This window comes from Pseudocercospora fijiensis (assembly GCF_000340215.1).
Source record: "Pseudocercospora fijiensis CIRAD86 unplaced genomic scaffold MYCFIscaffold_3, whole genome shotgun sequence".
NCBI lineage: Eukaryota > Fungi > Ascomycota > Dothideomycetes > Mycosphaerellales > Mycosphaerellaceae > Pseudocercospora > Pseudocercospora fijiensis.
In genome coordinates this window covers 6,206,190-6,229,864 of record NW_006921534.1, presented here as the reverse complement: position 1 = coordinate 6,229,864, position 23,675 = coordinate 6,206,190, and the positions used below count along the sequence as shown (strand labels likewise).

The window sequence follows — 23,675 nt, the reverse complement described above, 5'->3', positions numbered from 1 at the left end:
AACCCCCCCCCCCCCCCCAACAAAATTTACCTCCCCATCCACTCAATTTATTTATGCCAAACCCCCTTTTTCATCCACCACCCCCAATCTCATACCCCAACAAAACCTCCGTCCCACTACCCTCCCACCCGCGATTCCCCGCCGCAGAAAGCATAAACCTGCAGGACGGATCGATGTGTATGGCACTGATAACCCCGCCTCGATGCCCCGGCACAATCGTGAAAGGGACACGACTGTGTTTCGTGCTCTCCGGCTGCGTCAGGTCGTAAATCCGGAGAATGTCTTGAGAAGCGCAGACCAAGTGTTTGCGATTCGGCATGCTGCGAACGGCGTAGACGGGTCCGCTGCCTTGTTGGAAGCGGAAGGTTCGGTGGGGTTCGCTGCGTTTTGTGCTCAGGTGGTGGATGGAGTATTCGTCGACGGTGCAGTTTCGCCGGCCGACGTAGAAGGAATTGCCGTCCGGGCTCCAGCAGGCTCCGGTGGCCCAGGGGGGAGTGTTGTTCCAGGGTGAGATGCTTGCGACTGGTGTGGCCATGCGTCTGTCCCAGATGCGGAGCGTGCCGTCGATGGCGGTGTCGAGGAATGTTGATTCTGATTGGGGTGGTAGGTCGGGTTTGCTTTCGTCATTCGTTGGAGGTGCTGTGAGAGGCTCGTCGGAGTGTGGGAGGCCGTTCGTCAGGATCGCTGCTGGTTGATCGTGTCGTGTATGGTCTTGCTTGGAGTCTGCGCCAGAGCCAGCGTGCGGGTTCACAGCCTTGGCGGCTTCAGCAAGCTCTGGGGCAGGATTTGAAGGGTCAATATCTTCAACAGGCTGGACGGGACCTCCACTCCCCAAGCCACTCATATCCGGATCTGCTGCTGCATCCTGGCCTGGGTCGGCCATTTCGCTTTCTAATGCTCGCGTCAAATCATCGTCGTCATCGAAGCCAGCACCTCCGCCTCCGCCCGCACCGCCTGTGTCGTCGCCGAAGAGCGAGCCGTGATCACCTTCGCCAAAAAGACTGCCATCCGGAGAACCAATCGCATCCTCATCGCCGCCGATGCCTGATGGTCGTCTACTAGGGCCGTTGGAGAAGCAGTTCAGACCGGCCTTGTCTGCATTGTTGCTGGAGAAGGTCAAGCTTTCAGGCTTAATTTCAGTCACCTCGGGTATTGGTAGATCACTGATGGGTCTCGTTTCGATGGAGCTAATTTGACTGCCGGAGCCTTTGAATGACCGCTTCACCTGGCCAGTCTGTAGATCCCAGTCCAGGATGTTCTTGTCCCAGCTACCGGAAAGCAATTGCGTCTCATCTTGTGACAGCTGTAAGACAGAGACCGCACTGGTATGCTCCTTCAAGGTTGTGATGCGAGTGCCAGCTTGGTGTCGGCAGGTCTGAAGGTTGATGCCTCCAGACTCCAGTCCGGAAAGTAGCCAAAGCGCCTGGTGATGTACTGCCAACGAGTAGACCGGGCTTGTCCACTTTCCATCGTCCGCGTTCTTCGGTGGTGTATGCAATAATGCCTCTTCATTCTCCCAGTACGTCAAAAGCGATCCAGCCTTCATAACGCTGTCCACAAATGGGTGTTTTTGCGCCACTGTCAGAGGAACCTTGCCATTCGCAGTCTCTACCCAGTTGAACATGCGCACGTAACCATCCGTACCTCCCGAAAAGACCCATTTCATGTCGGGTGTCGCGGCAATGGCATTGATCGAGGTGCTCTGTGGTGCAGCCATTGTGGGAACAATGTCATACGCTTGCGCGGTGAGGGCTTCTGGTCGCGTCGGCGGGATGTATGACTGCACAATACGCGCGCCGGGAGATCGCGCAGCTGAGACGCGAGGGGAGGGAGAAGTCAAGACGAGCGCGGGATTCTGCTGGTCTTTGCTCGCTGTATGTGTGGGCTGAGTTGCGCGATGCGTTGGGGAGTCTGTATCATTCTGCTCGTCTCCTTCGTCGTCATCGTTCTCGTTGTCATCGTCGTCATCATCGTCTCCAGCATCATCTTCATCGTCATCTCCACCGCCGTCCATATCCTGGTCGGCGTCTTGATCTGCCTCGTTTACGTCCTCCATCTCCTCATCTTCATTTTCATCCTCGTCTTGCGACCCAGCGGTCGGGTCATTGTCGTCGTCATAGGAGGCCATTGTTGCGAGCGAGCTCCTAATGCCAAGGGTGCGTATGGGCTGTGTAGACGTAGGTTTGTTCTTTACTGTCGGAGCCTGTCAGCTTCCGAGTCCAATGTGCGTGCGCTTCTCGATCCAGATCTGTATGGTGGCGGCGGCGGCGGCGGCAGTGGTAGTGAAGCTGTGTATGGCAATTTGTATGGCAGTGTTGATTTTTTTTGGCTGATATTCAGAGCTCCAGCTGTCCAAGTTCTGGCTAAGTTTTTGCTCTTTCTCCGCGTCTTCTTTGCCAGATCCAAAGCTGCATTTGCGAGGGAGCGAACTGAAATGTTGCAGACCACTAGGGTCTCTTGAACTTTCTTCACAGTACAATAGCCTCAATAGCCTGTAGGGTGGAGTGTAAATCAGAGTACAAGAATACCCGCGAGCTCTTGTTGCTGCCCCCGGACCGCGGGCCTGGCCTGGGCACTCCGCAGAGCCGCTTTTGCTTGGCTTCAGGGGCGGTGAACCTTCTTCTCCACTTTCACACTTCATCTCTGATACAACGGACCGCACATATCACTCTGCACGGTGTATCTTTGTGCTGCGGTGCGATAGAACAACATGTCAGAAGTGTGAAAGCATGCCAGAGCGAGGGATGCAGATCATGTCGACTAGGCTGGGGGCTCGAAGAGGGAGGCATGGAAAAAGCAGGCAAAGATGGAAGCAAGTCGCTTTCAATCTAAGCCCACGAAATTGGGAGCTTCCTCTGATGTGCACGTGTCATATGAGAGAGGTAATCGACTCGCGCTCCGAGGGAGCTCACGGAAAACATGAGTGAAGACGGGAGGCTGAAAGCGTGGCACTTTTGGGGTGCCAGAGCTGCGACAGATGTGACGTAAGTGAGTAGAAGCATTGTTAGCTGAGGAGACAGGCTGAACAGTGATGTCTGTAGGCCTAGATTGCACGATTCTATTGAACGAAGATTCGGGGCTGATTAAGCCCGGCTTTTTCAATGGGCCCAAGTCCTGAAAGCTCACCGGGTCATGCTTCCACTGCCTCACATCTCGAGTATGATATTGTCCTTCCACACGACGAAAGCATAGATTCAAGTTCACTGGCACGGCTGTGCATTTTGCGCAGAGCGGACGGATAGCCACCGCGATGTACGGGTGGTTCATGCAGCAAACGGCAAACGGCATGCTGATCACAAACGCAAACCGCAAATCGACACCTTCCCTCACGACACTCCCTCTGTGCATCGCCGTCCAATCTCGGACAGGCCAGCCTCAATCTGCAAGCAGTGCGAGTGAATAAGACCATCAGTCAACTCATCCACGGCGCGGCCATTCAGTACTGCTACTGCTCTTGTATTTCTTCGCATGCGGGTCTGCTCACCGGTTTTGCGTGACGCGCTTGCCTTTGCCTTTGCTCTGCTCTGCGGGAAGCTGCTGAACGCGACGCGACGCGACGTGTATTGCTTCCTCCACTTTCTGCAAGCTCACTTCAGCAATTTCGACTTCCCCTCCGCACCAACACCACTACCGCGCTCTCTGCATCATCTCAGCCTGAACACCAAAGTACAGGTGGCAAGAGTTGGCTCGCTGGAAGGTACGTCTTACTTGCTCTCGTCACCTTCGGCGTTTGCCTCAACACCTCAACTCTTCATCGCTCACCTCCTCGCACCGCACTACACCGCACTACACCGCACTACACCGCACTACACCGCACTACACCGCACATACACTAACATCGCATTTCAACCAGTACAGTCATGAACGAAGGCCTTCAAGAGCGTTTCGGCCGCTCGCGAACCGCTGTTCGCCACGAAGGCGACACGGCCAAGGTTTGCTTTCTGCCGCCGAAACTGAACCCAAAAGTTCGCGAGTACTTTGAGCCCGGCGAAGTCGAAGGCGGCGCCTGGCTCTCCAAGCCTGAGATCCCGACATCAGCGGAAGTGCTTGATCTCGACACTGTCAGCGCAAGCGCTTCTGACGTGATTGAGCTGGAGCCCAACAGACCACATGGCCCTTGGCAGTCTAAGGAGCAGTACTTGAGCACTCTCTACGAGCTGTACCGCGAAGATGCCCTCCGCGGCCTTCGCGAAGCAGTCTCAATGACTCGCCACACTCCACATGCCGCTGAAGACGCATTCAATGGCAAAGTCGGCATCTATACCAAGGTCAGTCTGGCCTTTGACGCGCCGCCCGTCACATGCTGACCTGAGCAGGTTCACATCTGCGGCGCGACTTTGTCTACACGTGGCTTCGCCGTCCGCGTCACTTTCAGTCTCCTCCGCGCTGGCAAGAAAGTCCTGTGGGAACAGTCAAAGCGCCTCATCGCCGGCAGCTTGGTCGTTCTTACACCAATGAATAACAAGTTCGTGTCTCGCGCTATTGTCGCCACTGTTGCCGCTCGACCACTGGAGGGACTTCAGCAGAATCCACCCGAGCTTGATCTCGCCTTTGCCCGTCCCGAGGAGTTAGAGCTGGATCCTGCTACGGAATATCTTATGGTAGAGGACCGTAGCGGACTTTTCGAAGCTAATCGGCACACCTTGCTTGGCCTTCAGCGCATGATGCGCGAGGTTTTCCCCTTGTCAGAGCACCTCGTTAGTGTACAGCCTCGCATTTCAGCGCCTGAGTATGTCAAAGCACAGCCGAAGCGAGATCTAAGCTCTGTCCTAGTCAACAACTCTAACGAGAGCTTCGAGAACAACAACTCTAACGAGAGCTTCGAGAATGTTGACATTGTCAAGCACTGGCCTTCTAAGCCTAACAGTGCTCTGGATGCCTCTCAACTGGAAGCGCTTCGACGTATTCTGACGAAGCGGCTTGCCATTATTCAAGGCCCACCCGGAACTGGCAAGACCCATGTCTCTGTACAAGCTATCAAAGTAATGCTCGAGAACTGGAACAAGGGCGATCCACCAATAATCATCGCTTGTCAGACTAACCACGCTATCGACCAGTTTTTACGTCACATCGCTGTATTCGAGGAAGAATTTGCACGTCTCGGTGGTCGCAGCAAGGACAAGGATGTCGTCAAGAAGCGGACTCTCTACGCCCTCCGCATAGCAACTTCAGAGAATCCTCCTTCTGGCTGCCTCTCAGGTTGGGCTAAGAAGAGAATGGTGGACTTGCAGAAGGAGATTAGCGTGATGCTCTCTCCGCTCCAGCCTGCCGAAAAGCCGATGGACTTCTGTACACTTCGAGAATTCAAGATCCTCACCAAGAAGCAGGCGGACTCTCTTGAATCTGGTGCATCAAGATGGGTGCAAGACAAGAGGACCAACCCAAATCAAGCTCGGTCGCCGTTCACTATTTGGCTCGCCGACAAACTCAGACCTGTTCCTATTAAGCAACCACCAGAAGAGTTTGGCTTTGACTTTGAGGAGGCGGATCTGGAATTCGAACAGCTGAAAGAGTTGGAAGCCGAGAACGCTGCCAAAGACGACGAGGACTTTGAGACTCTCCGAGGTCCGTACCTGCCTCTTGCCGATAACTTTACCTGCCACCCGACACCAGGCATGGACTCGAAAGCAAAGGACTTTCTCAAAGAGCAAGACATGTGGAAGATCCCAGAAGCTAGCAGGCCTTCAGTGTACCGCTATCTGCAAGCTGAGATGAAGCGATGCATCACGGCTGCGGTGCGGGAGAAGGTCAAGAAGTTCGACGAGGAGGCTAAGAAGCGCAAGATCGGCATGTGGGAGGTCGACGAGAACATCCTCAAGAAGCAAAAGATCATCGGCATGACCACCACAGGTCTCAGCAAGTACCGCGGCCTCATTTCCGCGCTGCAGCCTCGTGTCGTTCTCATCGAGGAAGCGGCCGAGACGCTCGAAGCTCCGGTCACTGTAGGATGCATGCCTTCCGTCCAGCACCTGATCCTCGTCGGCGACCACAAGCAGCTTCGACCACACACTCATGTGCCGTCTCACGAAAATGAGCCATTCTTCCTCAACGTCTCGCTTTTTGAGAGGATGGTCAACAACGGCGTCGAGTTCAGCACGCTCACCAAGCAGCGTCGCATGATTCCGGAGATCCGTCGAATCCTCCACCCTATCTATGCCAACCTCATCAAAGACCACTCGTCTGTCGCAGACCGGGATCATCGACCGGATGTGCCTGGCATGGGTGGAGTCAACTCCTGGTGGTTCACGCACCAGTGGGCTGAGCAGCGAGATGATTCCATGTCCTGCTACAACCCCATGGAATCCGGCATGATCGTTGGCTTTGTGGAATACCTTGTCTACAACGGCATGGAGACCGAAGACATTACTGTTCTCACCTTCTACAATGGACAGCGGAAGCGTATCCTGTCCGAGCTCCGCCAACGCCAATCATTGGGAGGCCGCATCTTCAACGTTGCCACTGTCGACTCATACCAAGGTGAAGAGAACAAGGTCGTCATCCTGAGTCTTGCACGCTCAAACGACAGCAAGCAGATTGGTTTTCTGGGCGTCGACAACCGTGTGTGCGTGGCTCTCTCTCGCGCTCAATGCGGCTTCTACATCTTCGGCAATGGCAAGCTACTGTACGATGCCGAGACTCAGTACAAGAAGATCAAGAAGAAGCAGCGTGGACCAGACGGAAGCGTGCGCAAGCTGGTTCTTCCTGCCAAGCCCAAGACCTGGACGCAAGTCATCACCATCATGGCTGGTTCTGGTGAGCCTTCTGAGGTGCCGCGACTTGAAGCTGCACGCTTCGATCAGAAGATTACAGTGCGCTGCCACAAGCACAACAAAGCGACCGATATCAAAGAGCCTGAGGATTGGGAGAAGTTCGTGGGTGGATGCGATGTTCCTTGCGGCGAGCTTCTGTCCTGCGGTCACCCTTGCCCAGTCACTTGCCACCCCTTCTCCCACGACCACGTCTCTTGCGACACTTGTCGGACTCCCAAGCCGACCGCCACGGAGTTCCCTTTGGCTCTCAAGGATATCTCCAATGGTCAAGACGTTGGTGAGCCGGGCACTCCTTCTCGCGGCTCCGTGTCTGACGCCCACTCTTGGAACTCTTTTGCTTCGAGCGAGGAGGAGCGCATCAAGAAGGCCAAAGCTGCCTACAAGTCCAAGTCCACGACTCATCGCACAGGCTCAGAGTCAGACGGTGAACTGCTTGATTTGGGTGATGCGACCAGCAAGCTCACCTTCGGTCGGGAGGGTGCGAGCTATGAGCACTCGATGAAAGAGAAGGATGCTGGCAATGGTCGCACGAAGTGGAAGTGCCAGTATGGTTCTGGACAGTCTCCGGCGAAGTCTCAGGAGGACTGGTCAGCTCGGGAGAGCCTTCTTAACTAGCGAGATCTTCTCATACGGGCATTCGGAAAGAGGTGGTCGTCCATGAGCTGGGCGGTATTACTGGCCAGTGGCGTAGCACGCGCGAAGTCTTTTGCCATGCTGCTGATCGCTTCATGCAATTAAAGAAGTCCATGTATACCGCCTCCCGTCTCGTGCTCTATCGGGCAAGCAGTTTGTGTTTTCTTGACGTCCGCTTCCCCGGTCCTTACGTATACTCCCTTCAACCGCAGCTTCTCCTCCTCCATACGACTTTGGCAGTACATGGACTGAGTCGCTTTCTTTCTTTTGTATAGGCAAGAATAATGCAGCTCAAGCTTTTGTGGGTCTCCAGCATGAGTAATCAATCATTGCAGTTCACTCACTATGAGCCATCGACATCAACTTCGTATAATTCGTATCGGTATCCTCATCGAGTCCTATGCAACACCACCCTTTTCCGCTGTCTCACCTCATAGCAAAGATGGTGAGCAATTGCATGGTGCTACCGGTTGCCTATGCAGGTGAGGGTCGACTGTGACGAAGACTCGCTGTGACTTACAAGAACGCGCCAGACATCAGATATTGCTGGCTGCCGCGGTCTACTGACAAAGTTGAGCATTGTAGGAAGAAGGAGATGATGTTGTTCTGCAAGTAATATATACCCCGGTCCAAACAGCCCTCCAAACACCTGGCCTGTGCTCCTCGGCAGTATCATCGTGACGCGCATCGCGTCTGTCGTCTGTCATCTCAGCTTCCATGTGAGATGTAAGACGCATCTTACATTCATTCCACCCTCCCATCCAGAAACCGAAACTCCCACCAGCATCGCTTCTCACCTCACCTCACCATCATGGCCCCCGCCGACCCCCCCTCCTTCATAAGCACAACAACAATCCTCTCCCTCCTCTCAACCGTCTTCATCCTCGCCCTCGCCTACCTAACCTCCCTCCTCGCCCTCCCCAAAACCTCAACCCCCACAAAAACCCGCCTCCTCTTCATCTGGCACGCCTTCGACGCCCTAATCCACCTCATCCTCGAAGGCGGCTACCTATACAACTGCTTCTTCAGCTACCGCACCCTCACAACCCCCGACCTCCAAACCTCCGCCTACCTCCCCCCAAAAATCTACTTCCTCGGCCGCCGCGACAGAATCTACGGCTCCGAATACGGAACCAACGCGCTCGCGAAATTATGGATGGAATACGCGAAAGCTGATGCCAGGTGGGGAGGCAGTGATTTGACGATTGTGAGTTTGGAGATTTTGACGGTGTTTGTGATGGCGCCGTTGGGGGTGTATGTTTGTGATTTGTTGCGGAAGAAGGGGAGGGAGAAAGAGGCGTATTTTTGGATGGTTGTGGTGGCGACGGGGGAGTTGTATGGGGGCTTTATGACTTTTGCGCCCGAGTGGTTGACGGGGAATCCGAATTTGGATGCGAGTAATTGGATGTATCTTTGGTTATATTTGGTATTTTTCAATGCGGCGCTTTGGGTCTTGATACCGTTGTGGGTCATATATGAGGCGCATGGGCAGTTGAGTGGGAGGGCAAAGACTGGGGTGGGAAAGAAAGTTGAATAGGTCTGGGAAGGACGTGTTTGGTGTTTACATTGTGACGATTTTATGATTAATTCTTTCTTCAACGCACGAAGAAGTTCTTCTCGACATCCCACTCAATACTCTTTCCATCTCCAACGAGCGAAGCATCACTCTTCAGGTAATCAGCAGAATACCAAATCTGACCAGGCTGTATGTGTCCTCCAACGCAACACTGCTGCACGCGACAAAGCCGTACGACTACGCATCCTTCTCCAGCAAAGTTGATCTCGGGAAGCGCCGTGCGCATGGATTTCACGTGATGTTGTCGATATGCTTTGCGTGAGTTACGTTGGATCAAGAATCGTTTTCGCTCCTGCTCGTCTTCTGGCAAGACGTCTTTCTTCTGATCTGTGAACCCAATGATCTCGACATTTGCCGCGAATCCTGGGCGATTTGTGGACGAAGGCAGCATGAAAGCTTGCACAAGATCGTAAATCACCCCGAATGTGAGGTGCGCTTGCTCGGAATGGGAATTCTTGTCGAAGCGCAGAGCCTTGACAGTACCATGTTTCCCTCCCATACTCTCCAATGAATACACGACTTGAAGCTCTGTTGGAGCGGGTTGGCAAGGTAGCATGTGGCGCCAGCTTGCCTCTGGTCTTGAGAAGGCAGCATCGTTGTATGCGGCCGCTGTACTTGGATTGTCACCCTGGGTGCGACTCAAGCGGTGAAAGTCTGTTGACGCCAAAGGCCCGATACATTTTCGGGAGCTCAGATGGGTTCCGTCGATGTAGAAGCCCGAAAAACGCTCCATGAGCAATTCATTTGGTGATACTGTTCCATCGTCTACTGGAGTGTCGTCAGGTACGAAGAAGAGTGCCTGTTGTAGCGAGTTGGATTTCTTGATAAGGCGTCGCCATCCTTGGCATACTCGTTGCGCCAGCAATAATTCTTTGATTGGTAAATGTAGAAATATCAAACGAAGAATCAAGGGATTCGATACCGCGTCCTGAGTGATGGTCATGGTGTTGTAACTTGCGAGATTGATAAACCCCGGCGGTTGCATGAGAATGTGTTCTAGGCAGCTACCGAGCTTGAGCTCCATCCAGCCACTGCTGAGTCATTCCTTGCATTGCATGCTCCGGAGGATGGCCTCGGAGCACTTATTCTATACGGTCTCGCAGACTTCACCGGACAAGGCCATGATGGTGCATTTCGATGACTCTTCGCACTCGGACCAGAAATTCCCCCTCGTAGTACCTGTGTGGCTTCCAGTTCATTTGCGTCTCGCCGAAATGGTGGCTCGCACTGCAAACCCAGAATTGGGCCATTTGCGATCCGAGTCTTGAGTGCCGTATTTGTGCTGGTTCGACGCGTTGCGCTCATGTAGTATGCGTGGCTCTTGCAGCGCTTTCAATCGGCATCACTCATCTCCTTGTCACTGCCACTGCTCTTACTTCGCCCATCCTCTTCAGACGCATGTCTACCATTTCCATTGACTTCTACCACCTCGCCCTCGCTACCTTCTTCACTGTTGTCATCTTCTTGATCCAATTCCTCCAGCTCTTCACCAAGCGCACTTTCCCGCGGCTCAATGCGATCCTCATCTTCCAACCACAGTCTGGGATTGATCTTTGGCAGCGTTGTCGCACAGACTCTGCTCTTTGTAAGAAGGTCGTCGATAAACTCGTCCACATGCGTCAGCGCCCATCCTTCTCTCGTCCGCCGCTTAAGCTTCCTCGAATCTGCGAGATACGGCTCCAGCGTAGTATAGACCTCCTCATCTTTCTCCCACGCAATGCGAATGTAGAATGCCGCGAGTGCTCGCAGGTATTTGTATTCCTCCCCTCCCTTCTCCAAGTAGAACATGATGATTTCTCGTTCGGGCGTGAGTTGGAGCAATTTGAACGCCAGGCAAAGAAACGGCGTTGGCTTTTGCGCTACACCGTACGTGCCACCGATGAAGGTAAGCTCAACAGCACGGTCAAGGAGTGTTGCGGCGTTGAGACCGAAGCATTGTTCTTTCCAGTAGTAGGAGTCCACGATGCGGTCGCGGACAGGCTTTTCGAAGAGTTTCAGCGGGTTGTCGCCGCGTATGAGGACGCCTTGGTAGCCACGTTCATCGAGCGCTCGTTTCGCGTCGGCTTGATGCGCCATGTCGGGCGTGCTATTTGGTGGAGTAGGGTGAGAGCCGCGAAGAAATGTGAACGAGGATCAAAGCTTCGCTAAGTTCACATGATCCTTGGCGGCCGATAAGATTGTTGCTGGGTAAACAAGCCACCGTCGTTCAGCCCTACGATTCCAAGATTTACGAATTGATTGCATGTCATGCAGCCAACCGCGAGAATGACACCCATATTGATCACTACACGCAGCATTCCTCAGACCGAAACCGATATGCCGATATGCGACTTTTGCTAACGCAGTCACAAGTTTCTGTGGCACTCTCCTCCGGCGTTGTTGTCTTCTTCACTCTTCTGCTTTTCTTGTCCGGCTATGTTCTGCAGCAAAAGACGGTGAAGGGGCTGCAAGATGCCGTTAGGCCTCGAATACCGCAGCGGCCTCCCGGCAGTGAAGCACAAGAGCCAGAGATAGTAGAGCTATCAAGGTCGAGACTGTTTGGGGGAAATGGAGGGGAGAGAATTGTCAGGACAGACTTCGATCGTGAGGTGCACAGCTCAGCGGCAGGTCACCGTCTGGACTGGAATCGACTCGCACACATTCAGCTTGTGCGGAACCACCACGATATGTGCTCTGCGATCATGATTCTGGCAGAACTCCACAAGCAAAAAAGCCCGGCGAGAAGGCTGTTGCTTTTCCCGAAAGCATGGGCAGAGCAGAAGAAGGCAGAGAAAGGAGAGACAGAGGATCCATATGTGCAAAGTACGCGCAGGTTGATGAGACTCGCGGCGAGGAGGTACCATGTCGAGCTACACCCGATCGCGCCCATAAGGACTGTCAAGAATAAGGATGGAGAGGATGTCGAGACATACAGTTTGGTGAGCGCATATGCTGTGCAGAACGACTTCGACCGCCTTTTAACGATCGAGACTCCCGGCATGCTGCTCGACGCCGAGCCACTGGACGCCATTCTGGGCTTTACCGAAGCAGCGCCATTCGTGATGCTGCACGACACAGTCAAGAACGACAACGTTCATTCGGAAGACATGTTCCTGCTGCAGCCTTCGAAGACACTTTACAACACTTTGACCAAGACTCTCGAAGAGGAAGCATACTCTGGATTCAACGATACATATCTTGCGTCTTTGTTTCCAGAGCCGGTACTGCTAGCATCCTCATCAGAGAGCAGTGCTTTGATCCGTTCGGTCGGCACTCTCCACCATGCAGGCCACGACTTCAACCAGACGGCGTATCTGGACAATGTCGCATACATACGCTTCTCTGATCCAAAACTGCCAGGTCCCGAATATGATGTTCCATGGGCAGACAAGGTCGCAGCAAGACCGAAGAACAAGGACGCCGACTGGACTTGGACTAAGCTGTATGGTGAATTTGCACAGATGAGAATGGAAATTTGTGGATTGGATTTGGATAGTTGGAGGCCGTAGACGAATGAGGAACGACTTGTATATGGGCTGTAGAGGGATGATACCAGGTCAGTTGGTGTTTGGAGTTGTGCTTTGATGGGAGCACATTGCACATGATTGCAGGAATGTGGATAGAGATCACGTGCTCCCGGCCATCAGTCATGAATTATATAAGCCTCGATCGGCCGGTTGAGGTGACATTCTGCCATCAATTCTTAACTATTATTATTCATCAACCCGAATTTCACAAGCAAGCACGATGGCTTGTCGCCCGCCGATATCTCTCATAAAGCCGCAAGGACGGTCATTCGGACATAGGGAAATCCCGACGTGATGTACGAAGATGATGTACGAAGATGGACGCTACGATGGCTCTACACATGCCGCCACTCACTACATTTCTGCGGCGGATCGAGGTACAGCAGTATGGCAGCAAATTTTTCGAAGCCAAACAAAGCCGAATGCTCGGACGGTAGGTGAGAGTGGTAGGTATGTAATCCATGCACATTCCCCATCCAAGAACCAGGTTCATCACTACTCCCAACTACTCTCGCATCTCCTCACAACATACTGGACTCATCGCACCCTTACGCGGTGTCGAACATGCCACGAACGCCGAGCAGCCAGAACATGCGTCAAGGTGGCAATGGTAGACCAGTCACTCGAGCAGATGCTCAAGTCCAACGGCTTAAACCAGTCACTCGAGAAGATGCTCAAGTCCTCCAAAGGCTTGAAGCATCACAAGATGGAAACCCACGTCAGTTACGGACACTACTACCACGGGAGATATCCAGAGAAATTCCGAGCGCTAACAGGGAGTCAGACATGTCGCAGGACATCACTCTGCGCCGCAGGGCAAGCAATGACGATATTCAACGACTTTCCATGAACGACGAGGACGACAAGGACTCAGACATCCTAGTAGAGGCTGGCATTCCGGACATAGAAAGGCAACAACAAGATCAATTCCGCGGAAAGAACGAAGACAACAAAGAGCAAGATCCCAACATCGTCGACTGGGACGGACCCGATGATCCCCAGAAACCAATGAACTGGTCTCCATTCCGCAAATGGGCAATTGCAATCAACATGGGTCTAATGACACTCGTCGTAACATTCTCATCTTCAGTCCTCAGCAGCGCAATCGTACCAACAAGTGTCGAATTCGGCGTCAGCGAAGAAGTCATGGTTCTCATGGTCAGTCTATTCGTGTTAGGATTCGCCTTCGGCCCAGTCGTTTTCGGCCCAATCTCCGAGCTCTATGGACGAAAGATTCCTCTCTTCTCGGGATATTTCCTGTTCGCCATCTTCCAGATCCCTATAGCTGTGGCACAGAATCTGCATACGATTATGATTTGCAGATTCTTTGGAGGCTTATTCGCCAGCTCACCTTTGGCTGTTGTGGGTGGAGCCATGGCTGATTTCTTTGATCCCGTGACTCGTGGTGTTGCCCTCTCGCTGTTTGGTGCTGCGACGTTCGTCGGACCTACGCTAGGACCTATTCTTGGAGGTTTCATAACCATGTCGCACCTTGGGTGGCGCTGGACTCAATGGATTACGCTGATCATGGCTGCACTTTTCGGAGGCATTGGGCTTTTCGTCATTCCAGAAACATTCGGGCCGCGTTTACTTCAACTCAAAGCCAGGAAGCTCAAATATCAAACTCGAAACTGGGCACTCCACGCGCCTCTCGATGAGAAACAAGTCAGTCTCCAAGACATCGCGGAAAGGTACATCCTTCGACCTTTTAGGATGTTGATGCTCGAACCAATCCTGGTCCTCATCACGCTCTACATCTCCCTCATTTATGGCAAGTCAACCAAGCAAAATTTGTCTCCTACCTGTCACCGCCATCCCACTAACCCATTTTCACAGGTCTAATCTACCTCTTCTTCGAATCCTTCCCCATCTCCTTCGAAATCGAACGCGGCTACAACTTGGGCGTCGGAGCCCTCCCCTTCCTCGCAGTCCTCATCGGCGTCATCATCGGCTCCCTCGCAACCATAGCGATAACCAAAACCCGCACAGCCCGCATCTTCGCTGAAAAGGGATCCATCGTCCCCGAAGAACGTCTGATCCCCATGATCATCGGCGGCTGCATCCTCCCCATCGGAATGTTCTGGTTCGGCTGGACCTCGAACAAACACATATCCCCCTGGCCGCAAATCATCTCGAGCATCCCCATCGGAATCGGAATCATGATGATATTTTTGCAAGGGTTGAATTACATCATCGATTGCTATAAATTCAATGCGAATTCTGCGATTGCGGCGAGTACGTTTTTTCGGAGTTGGGTGGGGGCTGGGTTTCCGCTTTTTGCCACGCCGATGTTCAAGAATTTGGGCGTGCCGTGGGCGATGAGTTTGTTGGGGTTTTTGTGTATTGCGATGGTGCCGGTGCCGATTTTGTATTTTGTTTTTGGGGCGAGGATTCGGAAGTTGTCGAGGTATTCGCCGGATTAGAAGGGATTATAGTAGTAGGTATGGAGGTTTTGGTGGGATGGGTGGACGCGATAGATTTAAGACTGTATTGCTTTGATAATGATTTCGATGACGGTGATCTGTTCGACGTCTTCGGTCCAGAGCTTTTTTCACTAGAGATGGCACCGCTTCTTTAAACAATTGATATGTGACGCAAGATAAACGGACAAGTCGCTTGGCCAGGTAAGCAGCCATATTTTCCCATCTCTTGCTTTGACATCGTTCATCCTCCTTCCTAAATGACCCCAAAACAGTCTCAAAGAGGCATATCATTTTCACACGCCGCAACGTTAGAGAGTCCCGTCTAACGACGTAAAGCTTATTTATAAGATCCTTAGTTCTAACGCTTAAATTTTACTACTATATTATCTTTATAATAAAGGCTTTTGCTCTAGACTCGCTATAGAAGTATAAAGTCAATATAGAGTACCTATACTAATTATACCTATAGTCTAGTCTTATACTATAAGTATTAATAAAGGCCGAGAGAAGTCGGTATAGATAGATTTAAAAGCTTAAAGTTAGGATTATTAGAGTAGATACTAGAAACTATACTAGGATTCGTTTATTAGCTTAGAAGGATTTTAACTAGAGAAGACTATTATTACTATAGTCGATATAAAGCGCGTTTAGGTATCTAAAGCTATTTTCGATTATATCCTATACTACTCTAGATATATATAGGGGCTTCGAATAGTATAGAGAAATTAGTAAGACTAAGTATTAGTATATTGCCTTTACTAGAGTCTTCGAGAACTACGTATAGATCTCTATAGATATAATTATTATAGTAGTAGCTTCGAAGTCCTTACTATATTACTACTTTAAGTAAGTCTTAAGTATCGTTACCTAAGGTAGTAAGTCGGAGGATAGTTCTATTATAGATATAGTATTTCGAAGTTAATAATTACCGAGCTCTATATATATAGTACTGCTATAATAGGTATTTCCTATAGTATATATAGTAGCTAGGTTACAGTCTTATACTCTAGTATCTACATTTAGTTCTACTAAGACTAGTCTACTCTAGGATTAAGAGTAGATACGACTAGATCGCGATTATAAGACTCCTAAGCTAGATTTAGTATAACTTTTTTTTACTATACTATCTATATCTTAATTTCTACGCCCCGCCTCGCCTCGCTAAACCAGACGACTAGATCCTTAAAAGAGAGAATTCCTTATAATAATTACAGACTTATCTAAGCGTAGTATATACTTTCAAGTCTCGGTATAGAAATACAAGAGATGTTGCGGGCTCTAGGGAGAGGCTACGTCGATAGTCTGTCTCGAAGGCCACATTGCCTTATCATTAGAGGTGGAAGAAAGTCTTAAAGGAAGTCTTGGGATGGTTGCTCGGATATAAATAACGGTCGCGTTGGTCGGCCTTGGATGTTCCTAGCATGTTACCAAGCCAATAGCAGGAGTATCCCAGCTAGCTCGATCAGGCTGGGGTTGCAGATAGAACTACCAGCAACCCGATCTCACAGCATGCCGTAGAAAAAGGGGGTCTTTTTTTGAAGTCGTTCTGCGTATTCGGGCTCTCGAATTAGCACTGTGTCCAAGATATCCTTGTGGAGTTTTTTGTTCCCGGTCCACGGGAGTTGTTTGGATTATGGTCGATACGAAGGAACCCTACACAGGTTAATCAAACTCCCTTGTTGACTATGCTTGTAAATGTCTATAAGCTCCCCTGCCTGCGAAGCTAAGAAGCGACGATGATGATATATACCGAGGACGAACCCTCGGAAGTCTTCACACTGCGTTGCTTACGGAAGGTAGATAGACTTCCCTCTGCCTTTCTGATGATGCGTCTGGGTCAATGATATCCAGATGGAGACGAGATTGTTCAGTCGCAAAGTGTCGCTAGGATGGGTGTTCTTTCTGGTCGCGGCGACAGTGCTGACTACTGTGCTGTATCTCGGGGACTGGTCGCAAAGGAGAGATAATTGGAGCATAGGAGGCCCAGGTGCAGTTGCGGAGGAAGCCATTCACCTTCCAGATGACTCGGAATGCGTTCATCTCCCTGGAGCCGAGGAGGTGTTCGTCACGCTCAGGACCGGAGCAACCGAAGCATATGAGAAGCTGCCAATCCACTTGATGACAACTTTACAGTGCATCCCGAACTACATCGTGATGTCGGATGTAGAGACAAAGGTCGCGCACACTCCGGTTTACGACGCTCTCACGCGCGTCACCGCCGAATCCCAAGATCAGTTCGAAGACTTCGACCTTTACAGAGACATCCAGAGATGGACCCAAGAAGGCCAAGACGTTCGAAAATTCTCTTCGGATGCGGCGTGGAATCTCGATAAATGGAAGTTCATGCCGATGGTGCACCACGCATTCGAAAGTGCTCCGGAGCGCACACAATGGTTCGTTTTCATTGAAGCGGATACCAGCTTGTCTTGGGTGAATCTGCTTCACTGGCTCCAGGGGCAGGACCCTCGCGAAGCCTTGTACTTTGGCGCCCCAGCACCGTATATTCCGGTTAAAGACTTCTATTTCGCGCACGGGGGAAGCGGGGTGGTGATTTCTCGCCCAGCGCTCGAGCGGCTGGAGCATGCTCGAGCGCGTGAAGAGGGCGGATCAAAGGCATATGACCGACGATGGGAGAAGGCGACGCAGGAGACGTGTTGTGGTGATGTGATCGTTGGGCAGGCCCTGGAAGAAGTCGGAGTGAAGGTGACCAGCACGCGACCGATGTTCCATGGCGAGAACCCCAGGACCATGGTGTGGGATCAGGAGAACTGGTGCGTGCCGGCGATCACGTGGCATCATGTGAATGCCATGGAAGTGGACCGGCTGTGGCGATTCGAAAGGGACTGGATCAAAGAGAAGGGCGGCGCACAGCCGTACTTCTTCCACGACATCTTCCAAGCGTTGGTGGAGCCGTTTGTCGCGGCGGACAAGAGGTGGTGGAACAACATGTCGCCGAAGTCGAGCGGCACAGGCTATGATGCCCACAGTCCGCACTTTGACCAACTGGAGCCATCGGAGCAAGAGGCCGCGCGTTCCAAAGAAGGCTGCGCGGCTCTGTGCAAGCGCCGGGCGAGGGAGGAATGCGTGCAATGGAAGTGGATGGAAGGGAAGTGCCACCTCAGCCCGACGTTCGTGTTCGGAAGCCCTGATGAGCTGGAAAATGAGCATTGGGAGAGTGGTTGGCTGCTTGATCGCTTCCGGTCGGAATTGAAGTCATGCAGGTAGCAGTGTAATATGTGCTCAGCAATTCTATATGCCAGAGATGAGCTTGATGCATGCTTACTAAGGCTTGTGTTCAGCTGAAAGCATTCTAGCCAACAGGCTTTGGACTGTATACCATGTGGTAGAGGGTTTCTATGTGGATCTGTGACTCCAAGAAGACTTCCCTGTGGATGTATAGATGTGTATGTGTAGACAGGCTGCCAGCACTATGAAAGGCGGCTTGTAGCTTCTACTGCATATATGTGCCGGCTGAACCTCGGCTGCAGGCTCAGGTTGATCTTTTACATCGCACCCATTTCGCAGCCATCGCCCTGCACAAGTCATCGCCATCATGTCGCTATCGCCATCGACACAAGCCGTCCGCGCGCGTTCTCTCTACCGTCGCCTTCTACGTGAGCTTCCCGCCCGTTCGCCCTCAATCCTCGCAAACCCATCGCCAGTGCAGAAGCACATTCGATCCGACTTTGCAAATGCACCAAATTCTGCCTCGCTTCAACACCAGGCATCCAAACCGGCAGACCGTAGATTGGACGAAGCCGAGCAATATGTGCAATATCTTGCGTCGCAGCGAGTGTATACGACGCTTCTCGAACGATACAATCCGGGAATGAACATGACCCAGGAGGACCGAGTGCGCTTGACGGCGAGGAGGGTGGGTATGGACTTGCCCATCGACTTGATGCGTGGCAGCATTGGCAAGAGTCAGAAATGAGGTCGTTGGGCTCACATCCACGAGAGAAACACGCGACCTATCGGCAATTTCACGTGGCAAGCTCCAGCCCAGCTGGCAACTAGTCGCACCATTCAAAATTCCGTCTGGTTTGAAGCGCACACCTGAAAACTCCGTATCGTGAGCATAGACACCATCGACACAAGAGTTCTCACCAATACACAAGAGCCACTACGCCCCAACGTGCAGCGCGCGATGGCATTTGTCAATCTTCCAGCAGAGATTCGCAATCCGATTCTCAAGCTGGTCTTGTCGACATATTCTGGACATATAAATCTGCATACAAAGCATGATGATGCCCTACCAGCAGAAGACGTCTCCCACCGTGCTCTGGGACCTCTTGCCCTACTGCTAGTCTCACGACGTCTGAAGTCAGACACTCACGCCATGGTTTTCGCGAGCTACGCTATCCATCTCCCGCCAGGACTGCCACCTAAGCCCGCGGCCAACGCCCTATTCCACTGCATCACATCTGCAATCATCGAGCTAGGCATGTCACCCGGGAATGTTCGGATACTCTATGAGCTTGGCAAATTCGAACTTCTGGCATCCCTGGAGCTACGTTGTTATCGCCCGGTCTTCAGTACTCTGGAACGCAGCTTCCAGCCTTCTTCACAGTTCAAGAGATTGCGAACTTTGAAGGTCGTTGATCTGAAGGCGCTCGGGAGAGACGAGCTCTCTTCTTCCAGAAGATCGATCTTGGAAGACAACTGTGTCATTGAACTGACCACACGCATCATCGTCTTTGGCATCCCAGAATCTGCCATGGAATATGGCGCCACCAAATTGGACAAGGACGCGAGGAAATTGCTGGATCGCGTGCAGGAATGGACGCCGGAGAGAAATCTTGAAGTATCGGTTTGGCCATCTCAGAGCATGGTACAACTAGCCCGCTTGCGCGCGAACGAATGTCGGCTCGAGATGTACGTAAGAAGGAGACATATCTGGAGCGAAGGGGGCCGTCTTCTGGCTAGCACTTTGGAGAGGATTTCACTCTAAGCCATCGGTGAGAAAGCTCTTCATGTCCGGTATTAACCTGCATCTGCAGCGCAGACCGAGAGTCGAAATCAACGAGCTTCGTCTAAATCCTTTCCACCAACAGTGAATCCCGGTCTCCTATCCACATCCTTCGAATTCAGCCCCCAAGCCGTGTAACTGTGAGAAGGGTTATGTCAGCAGGTAGATAGGGTAGTGGTAGGTACAAGTAGTATTCGATAGAGATCTAGGAGGAGAGAGAGGAAGGTAGGCTAGTTAGCCTAACGCTAAGCGCTAAGCCCTGCCTAAGGCACTAAGACCCTAGCTTTACTCGGCCTAATTATATACCGATTACGTATAGCCTCCTTAGCCCTAATATACGCTTCCCTTCTAAAGGCCGCGCCCTCGTAGCCTGTCTATAGTCTAATCTTAATCTCTATTACTTCTAACTTAGCAAGTCTAATAAGCTACTTAGCCTACGCTAAATTAAATACGCAACTACCTAATTATATAACTATATTAAACCTTACCTCTAATATAATATAATATTTAACTCTAACTACGCTATCCTTATATATAATAAAGTAATATATAACTACGAGAATTAAGGACTATCGACTAATTATAATACGAGCGCGTCTTCCCTACTATAATAGATAGGTATACGAGGTATTATAGTACTACCTCCGTTCTAAGTAATATCGTACCGAGTTCTTTGCGTCTACTCTTAAAAAACCTAGAAATGTCCGCTTCCGAGGGTTGTCCGTTCCGAGGGTTGTTCTTATTATTATAAGGGCTATTATTTACTATCGTAGTTTTACTAGCCCTAATTAGTTAGGTTTAGTAGCCTTAAAGTATTAACTAATTATATCTTTTTAAAAAACTTAGTTCTTCTAGTTTCTATAGGTAAAGGCTATTATAAGTATAATAGTTAAGGTTCGCCTCTTTTAAAGAATTAGAAAGATCGAGGAGTAACTTATTATCTATAAGATCGACCCTAGCTAGCTTAGCTCTATAGTTTTTGCCTTTAGTTAGTCTATTAGTCGCTTAATCTTTTTAGTCTCTAAGCCCTTCGAATAGCTTAACCCTTTTAACCTAGTTAGCGTAGTGCGTTCGGCCTTAGGTTATAGTATAAGTAAGGTAGTTTTTATAGGTATAGTAGCGACAATAGGTAAGGTTAGTAATAGCAGCGCTAGTCGTCTTAGCGCTAACTTTACCTTGCTTTTAATTTCCTTCTTCGACTAGTAACGCTTTAACTAGCGATACACTCTATAACACCGTTACTAATATAGTCGCGCCGCCTTCCGGCGTACCGCTATCTCGTAGCGCGACGCTATTATTATTATTATTATTATTACTATTTACGCGTACGCGCGCCGCCTTCGCCGATCGCCTAGGCCTCGAGGCCTCGTTAGAAGAAAGGAATAAAAGAGGGACCTATAGGGCGCGTTAGTAAAGAGGTAGAGTTCTTAAAAGAGCAGGCGATTAGTTAACGCGTCGTAGCGCGCCTAGTATAGTATAATACGGGTTATATTAGTAGGTAGATAGGGTAGTAGTAGGTATAAGTAGTATTCGATAGAGAACTAGGAAGAGAAGAAGGAAAGTAGGCTAGTTAGCCTAACGCTAAGCGCTAAGCCCTACCTAAGGTACTAAGACCCTAGCTTTACTCGGCCTAATTATATACTAATTACGTATAGCCTCTTTAGCCCTAATATACTTGAAGTAGGTAGTGTGCACCCACCTTTTAGGGTCTTAGGGTCTATTACGTGCATAATGCCTAAGGCTGCAATCTGCTGTCTTTAGGACTTCTCGCCTCTGTAGCTAGATAGTCCTTATATGAATATTAGTTTCAGCATTCAAGTGGTTATAAGCCCCTTGCGTTTCTAATACGCATTCTATACGATTCTAATAGTTACTCTATCGACTACTGCGTAGCTAGTATTGTTATCAAAAATCGCGCCGCTACTAACACGTCGTTGTCGCCGCCGCCGCTACTATATTAGCTAGCAAACACCTCGATTTCTAGCAAACACCGCGTCGCCTGTCCGGCTACGCTAGTATTTAACGACGCGTCGCCTATGCGGCTACGCTATTCGGCTGTCCGCTACACCTAATATACGGTTTGTATCTCGTCTTTACTATCGCTATCGCTGTCCGTAATGGCACTATCTTTGACTAGCGCTATCGCTAGCACCTATATTAGCAATATTCCAAAGCTAAAGAATAAGGAGAATTACCTATTATAGTCGTACGCCGCTAAAGGCGCCCTTAAAGGTATATCGGTCTAGCGCTATATGTAAGGCACCCGCTAGCGACCCCTTTCTAAGGCCTCTAGTGAGTCTTCTAAGGAGTTTAAAGACCGCCAAGATAAATAGGACGCTAAAGATTAGTTAGCACGTACCTAGATATTCGCTAACTGTGTTAGCGATATTTAACAATCGCTACTTAGTCTGTCTACTTCGAAGGAGGTGTAGGACTTTCTTAAAAAGAAATACACTAGTAACGGTAGGTCTACTAAATTTATACAATTCTAGGAATATATTACCCTCCGGTACGAGGGAAAGGACCTCGAGAAGTTCTGTAATAACTATAAGAAGAAGTTGGGTGCGCTAAGTACTACCAAGTTGGCTATTAGCGACTATTAGGCTGTCTACTTCTTTATTATACTAATCAGCCTATTCTATAAGGCATTCGCTCAGATGCGGCGAGAGCATATACGTACTACTAACTTCGCAGTTAATAGTAATATACTAGATAACATTATTAGCGCGTTGCTTAATAAGAACGTTGCTTAAGTCAATTAGGCCTAGCATAACAGACACTACAGCCAACAGCAACTAGCACCTGCTAGCAACAACAATAACGCGCCTCGAGGCAATAATCGAGGCAATAACCGTAGAGGCCGCGGCAATTCTACTAGTCGAGGCCGCGGTAGAAACAACTAGAATAGTTAGCCCCGTCCGAAGTGCGCCTATTGCGAGGGCACTCACCTATCTAATCGCTGCTATACTAAGTACCCTTATTTAAAGGAAGAAGACCGACTCCGCCGAGAGCGCGAGAAGGCTAAAAAGAAGGGGGTATAGTAACAGTAGCAGCAATAGCAGCAGCGTAGACTGACTGCTTAGCAATAGCAGCAACCGCTATCTAGTTAGAACAGTACTCAGGGGCTGTATGCGGCTAATGCTACCCCGGGGGTGTTATTAGACCTAAGCTACAATTACGCCTTTATAGCTACGGTTACTGTAAGCGACCTAGTTTCTACGGCTCTTACGGCTAGTACTCGTACTACGGATTAGGTTGTCGACTTAGGTACTAGCATGCATATAGTTAATAACCCTTTATTGCTTATTGAATACAAAGGCTATTACGTCCCTGTCCGGTTTAGTAGCAATACAAAGCACGCTACAATAGTTGGTATAGCTTAGACTAAGGTTATTAATAAGCGTAGTGTAAGCAACATGAAGCTGTCTAATACACTGTATGTTCTAGGTCTAGCAGCTAACCTTCTGTCTACTAAGAAGCTTGCCGACAAGGGCTGCTTCTACCGTAACGACAAGCGAGTCTTGTTTATATACGATGCTGAGGGCAATAAGGTCACTATCGCTCAAACTTACCGTAAGGATAGCCTTCCGTTCCTACATACCCCGACGTCTAGTCCTAATAGCTAGGTTGTTACGCTTCTGTCGAAGAAGGGGGTGCTAATAGGCACTATAAACGAATAGCACCTACGGCTTGGCTATATTCACTATACTAAGCTTCTACGCCTAGAGGCTAAAGGCTACATTATTATTACTAGCGACAAGAAGCAGACCTTCTATAACTGCATTACCTGCCGCTTAG

General features: G+C 50.4%; 10 protein-coding genes across 10 annotated transcripts; 7 read left to right on the top strand and 3 right to left on the bottom strand.

Annotated features, from left to right (window-relative positions):
- Positions 1-2: 2 nt before the first annotated feature.
- Positions 3-2,334, bottom strand: MYCFIDRAFT_207512 (uncharacterized protein). The gene has a single exon (XM_007927463.1). It carries the CDS (start codon positions 2,126-2,128, stop codon positions 71-73), a length of 2,058 nt encoding a protein of 685 aa, XP_007925654.1. The 5' UTR covers positions 2,129-2,334; the 3' UTR covers positions 3-70.
- A 1,526-nt stretch (positions 2,335-3,860) lies between these two features.
- Positions 3,861-7,385, top strand: MYCFIDRAFT_134808 (uncharacterized protein; the record flags this gene model as incomplete). The annotated part of the gene is made up of 3 exons (XM_007927462.1): positions 3,861-4,268; positions 4,317-6,622; positions 6,683-7,385. The coding sequence occupies 3 exons, from the start codon at positions 3,861-3,863 to the stop codon at positions 7,383-7,385; spliced, it is 3,417 nt and encodes a 1,138-aa protein (XP_007925653.1).
- Positions 7,386-8,214: 829 nt separating this feature from the next.
- On the top strand, positions 8,215-8,940 carry MYCFIDRAFT_46606 (uncharacterized protein; the record flags this gene model as incomplete). Its single annotated transcript, XM_007926077.1, has 1 exon — positions 8,215-8,940. The coding sequence occupies one exon, from the start codon at positions 8,215-8,217 to the stop codon at positions 8,938-8,940; it is 726 nt and encodes a 241-aa protein (XP_007924268.1).
- Positions 8,941-8,998: 58 nt separating this feature from the next.
- MYCFIDRAFT_214978 (uncharacterized protein) lies at positions 8,999-10,265 on the bottom strand (the record flags this gene model as incomplete). Its single annotated transcript, XM_007927461.1, has 1 exon — positions 8,999-10,265. Exon 1 carries the CDS (start codon positions 10,001-10,003, stop codon positions 8,999-9,001), a length of 1,005 nt encoding a protein of 334 aa, XP_007925652.1. The 5' UTR covers positions 10,004-10,265.
- A 175-nt stretch (positions 10,266-10,440) lies between these two features.
- Positions 10,441-11,046, bottom strand: MYCFIDRAFT_100664 (uncharacterized protein; the record flags this gene model as incomplete). The annotated part of the gene is made up of 1 exon (XM_007927460.1): positions 10,441-11,046. A coding segment is annotated over one exon (606 nt), but the record flags the coding sequence as incomplete, so codon positions are not given.
- Positions 11,047-11,303: 257 nt separating this feature from the next.
- MYCFIDRAFT_153265 (glycosyltransferase family 8 protein) lies at positions 11,304-12,686 on the top strand (the record flags this gene model as incomplete). Its single annotated transcript, XM_007927459.1, has 1 exon — positions 11,304-12,686. One exon carries the CDS (start codon positions 11,304-11,306, stop codon positions 12,465-12,467), a length of 1,164 nt encoding a protein of 387 aa, XP_007925650.1. The 3' UTR covers positions 12,468-12,686.
- Positions 12,687-13,331: 645 nt separating this feature from the next.
- MYCFIDRAFT_46692 (uncharacterized protein) lies at positions 13,332-14,908 on the top strand (the record flags this gene model as incomplete). The annotated part of the gene is made up of 2 exons (XM_007926083.1): positions 13,332-14,289; positions 14,322-14,908. The coding sequence occupies 2 exons, from the start codon at positions 13,332-13,334 to the stop codon at positions 14,906-14,908; spliced, it is 1,545 nt and encodes a 514-aa protein (XP_007924274.1).
- Positions 14,909-16,281: 1,373 nt separating this feature from the next.
- MYCFIDRAFT_153261 (uncharacterized protein) lies at positions 16,282-18,133 on the top strand (the record flags this gene model as incomplete). Its single annotated transcript, XM_007927458.1, has 1 exon — positions 16,282-18,133. The coding sequence occupies exon 1, from the start codon at positions 16,760-16,762 to the stop codon at positions 18,131-18,133; it is 1,374 nt and encodes a 457-aa protein (XP_007925649.1). The 5' UTR covers positions 16,282-16,759.
- A 328-nt stretch (positions 18,134-18,461) lies between these two features.
- MYCFIDRAFT_46624 (uncharacterized protein) lies at positions 18,462-18,842 on the top strand (the record flags this gene model as incomplete). The annotated part of the gene is made up of 1 exon (XM_007926078.1): positions 18,462-18,842. The coding sequence occupies one exon, from the start codon at positions 18,462-18,464 to the stop codon at positions 18,840-18,842; it is 381 nt and encodes a 126-aa protein (XP_007924269.1).
- A 405-nt stretch (positions 18,843-19,247) lies between these two features.
- Positions 19,248-20,320, top strand: MYCFIDRAFT_85281 (uncharacterized protein; the record flags this gene model as incomplete). Its single annotated transcript, XM_007927457.1, has 2 exons — positions 19,248-19,783; positions 20,290-20,320. The coding sequence occupies 2 exons, from the start codon at positions 19,248-19,250 to the stop codon at positions 20,318-20,320; spliced, it is 567 nt and encodes a 188-aa protein (XP_007925648.1).
- Between the last annotated feature and the right edge of the window lie 3,355 nt (positions 20,321-23,675).

Excerpts from the sequence above, each read along its gene's own strand:
- MYCFIDRAFT_207512 (XM_007927463.1), bottom strand. The coding sequence starts at position 2,128 with ATGGCCTCCTATGACGACGACAATGACCCGACCGCTGGGTCGCAAGAC.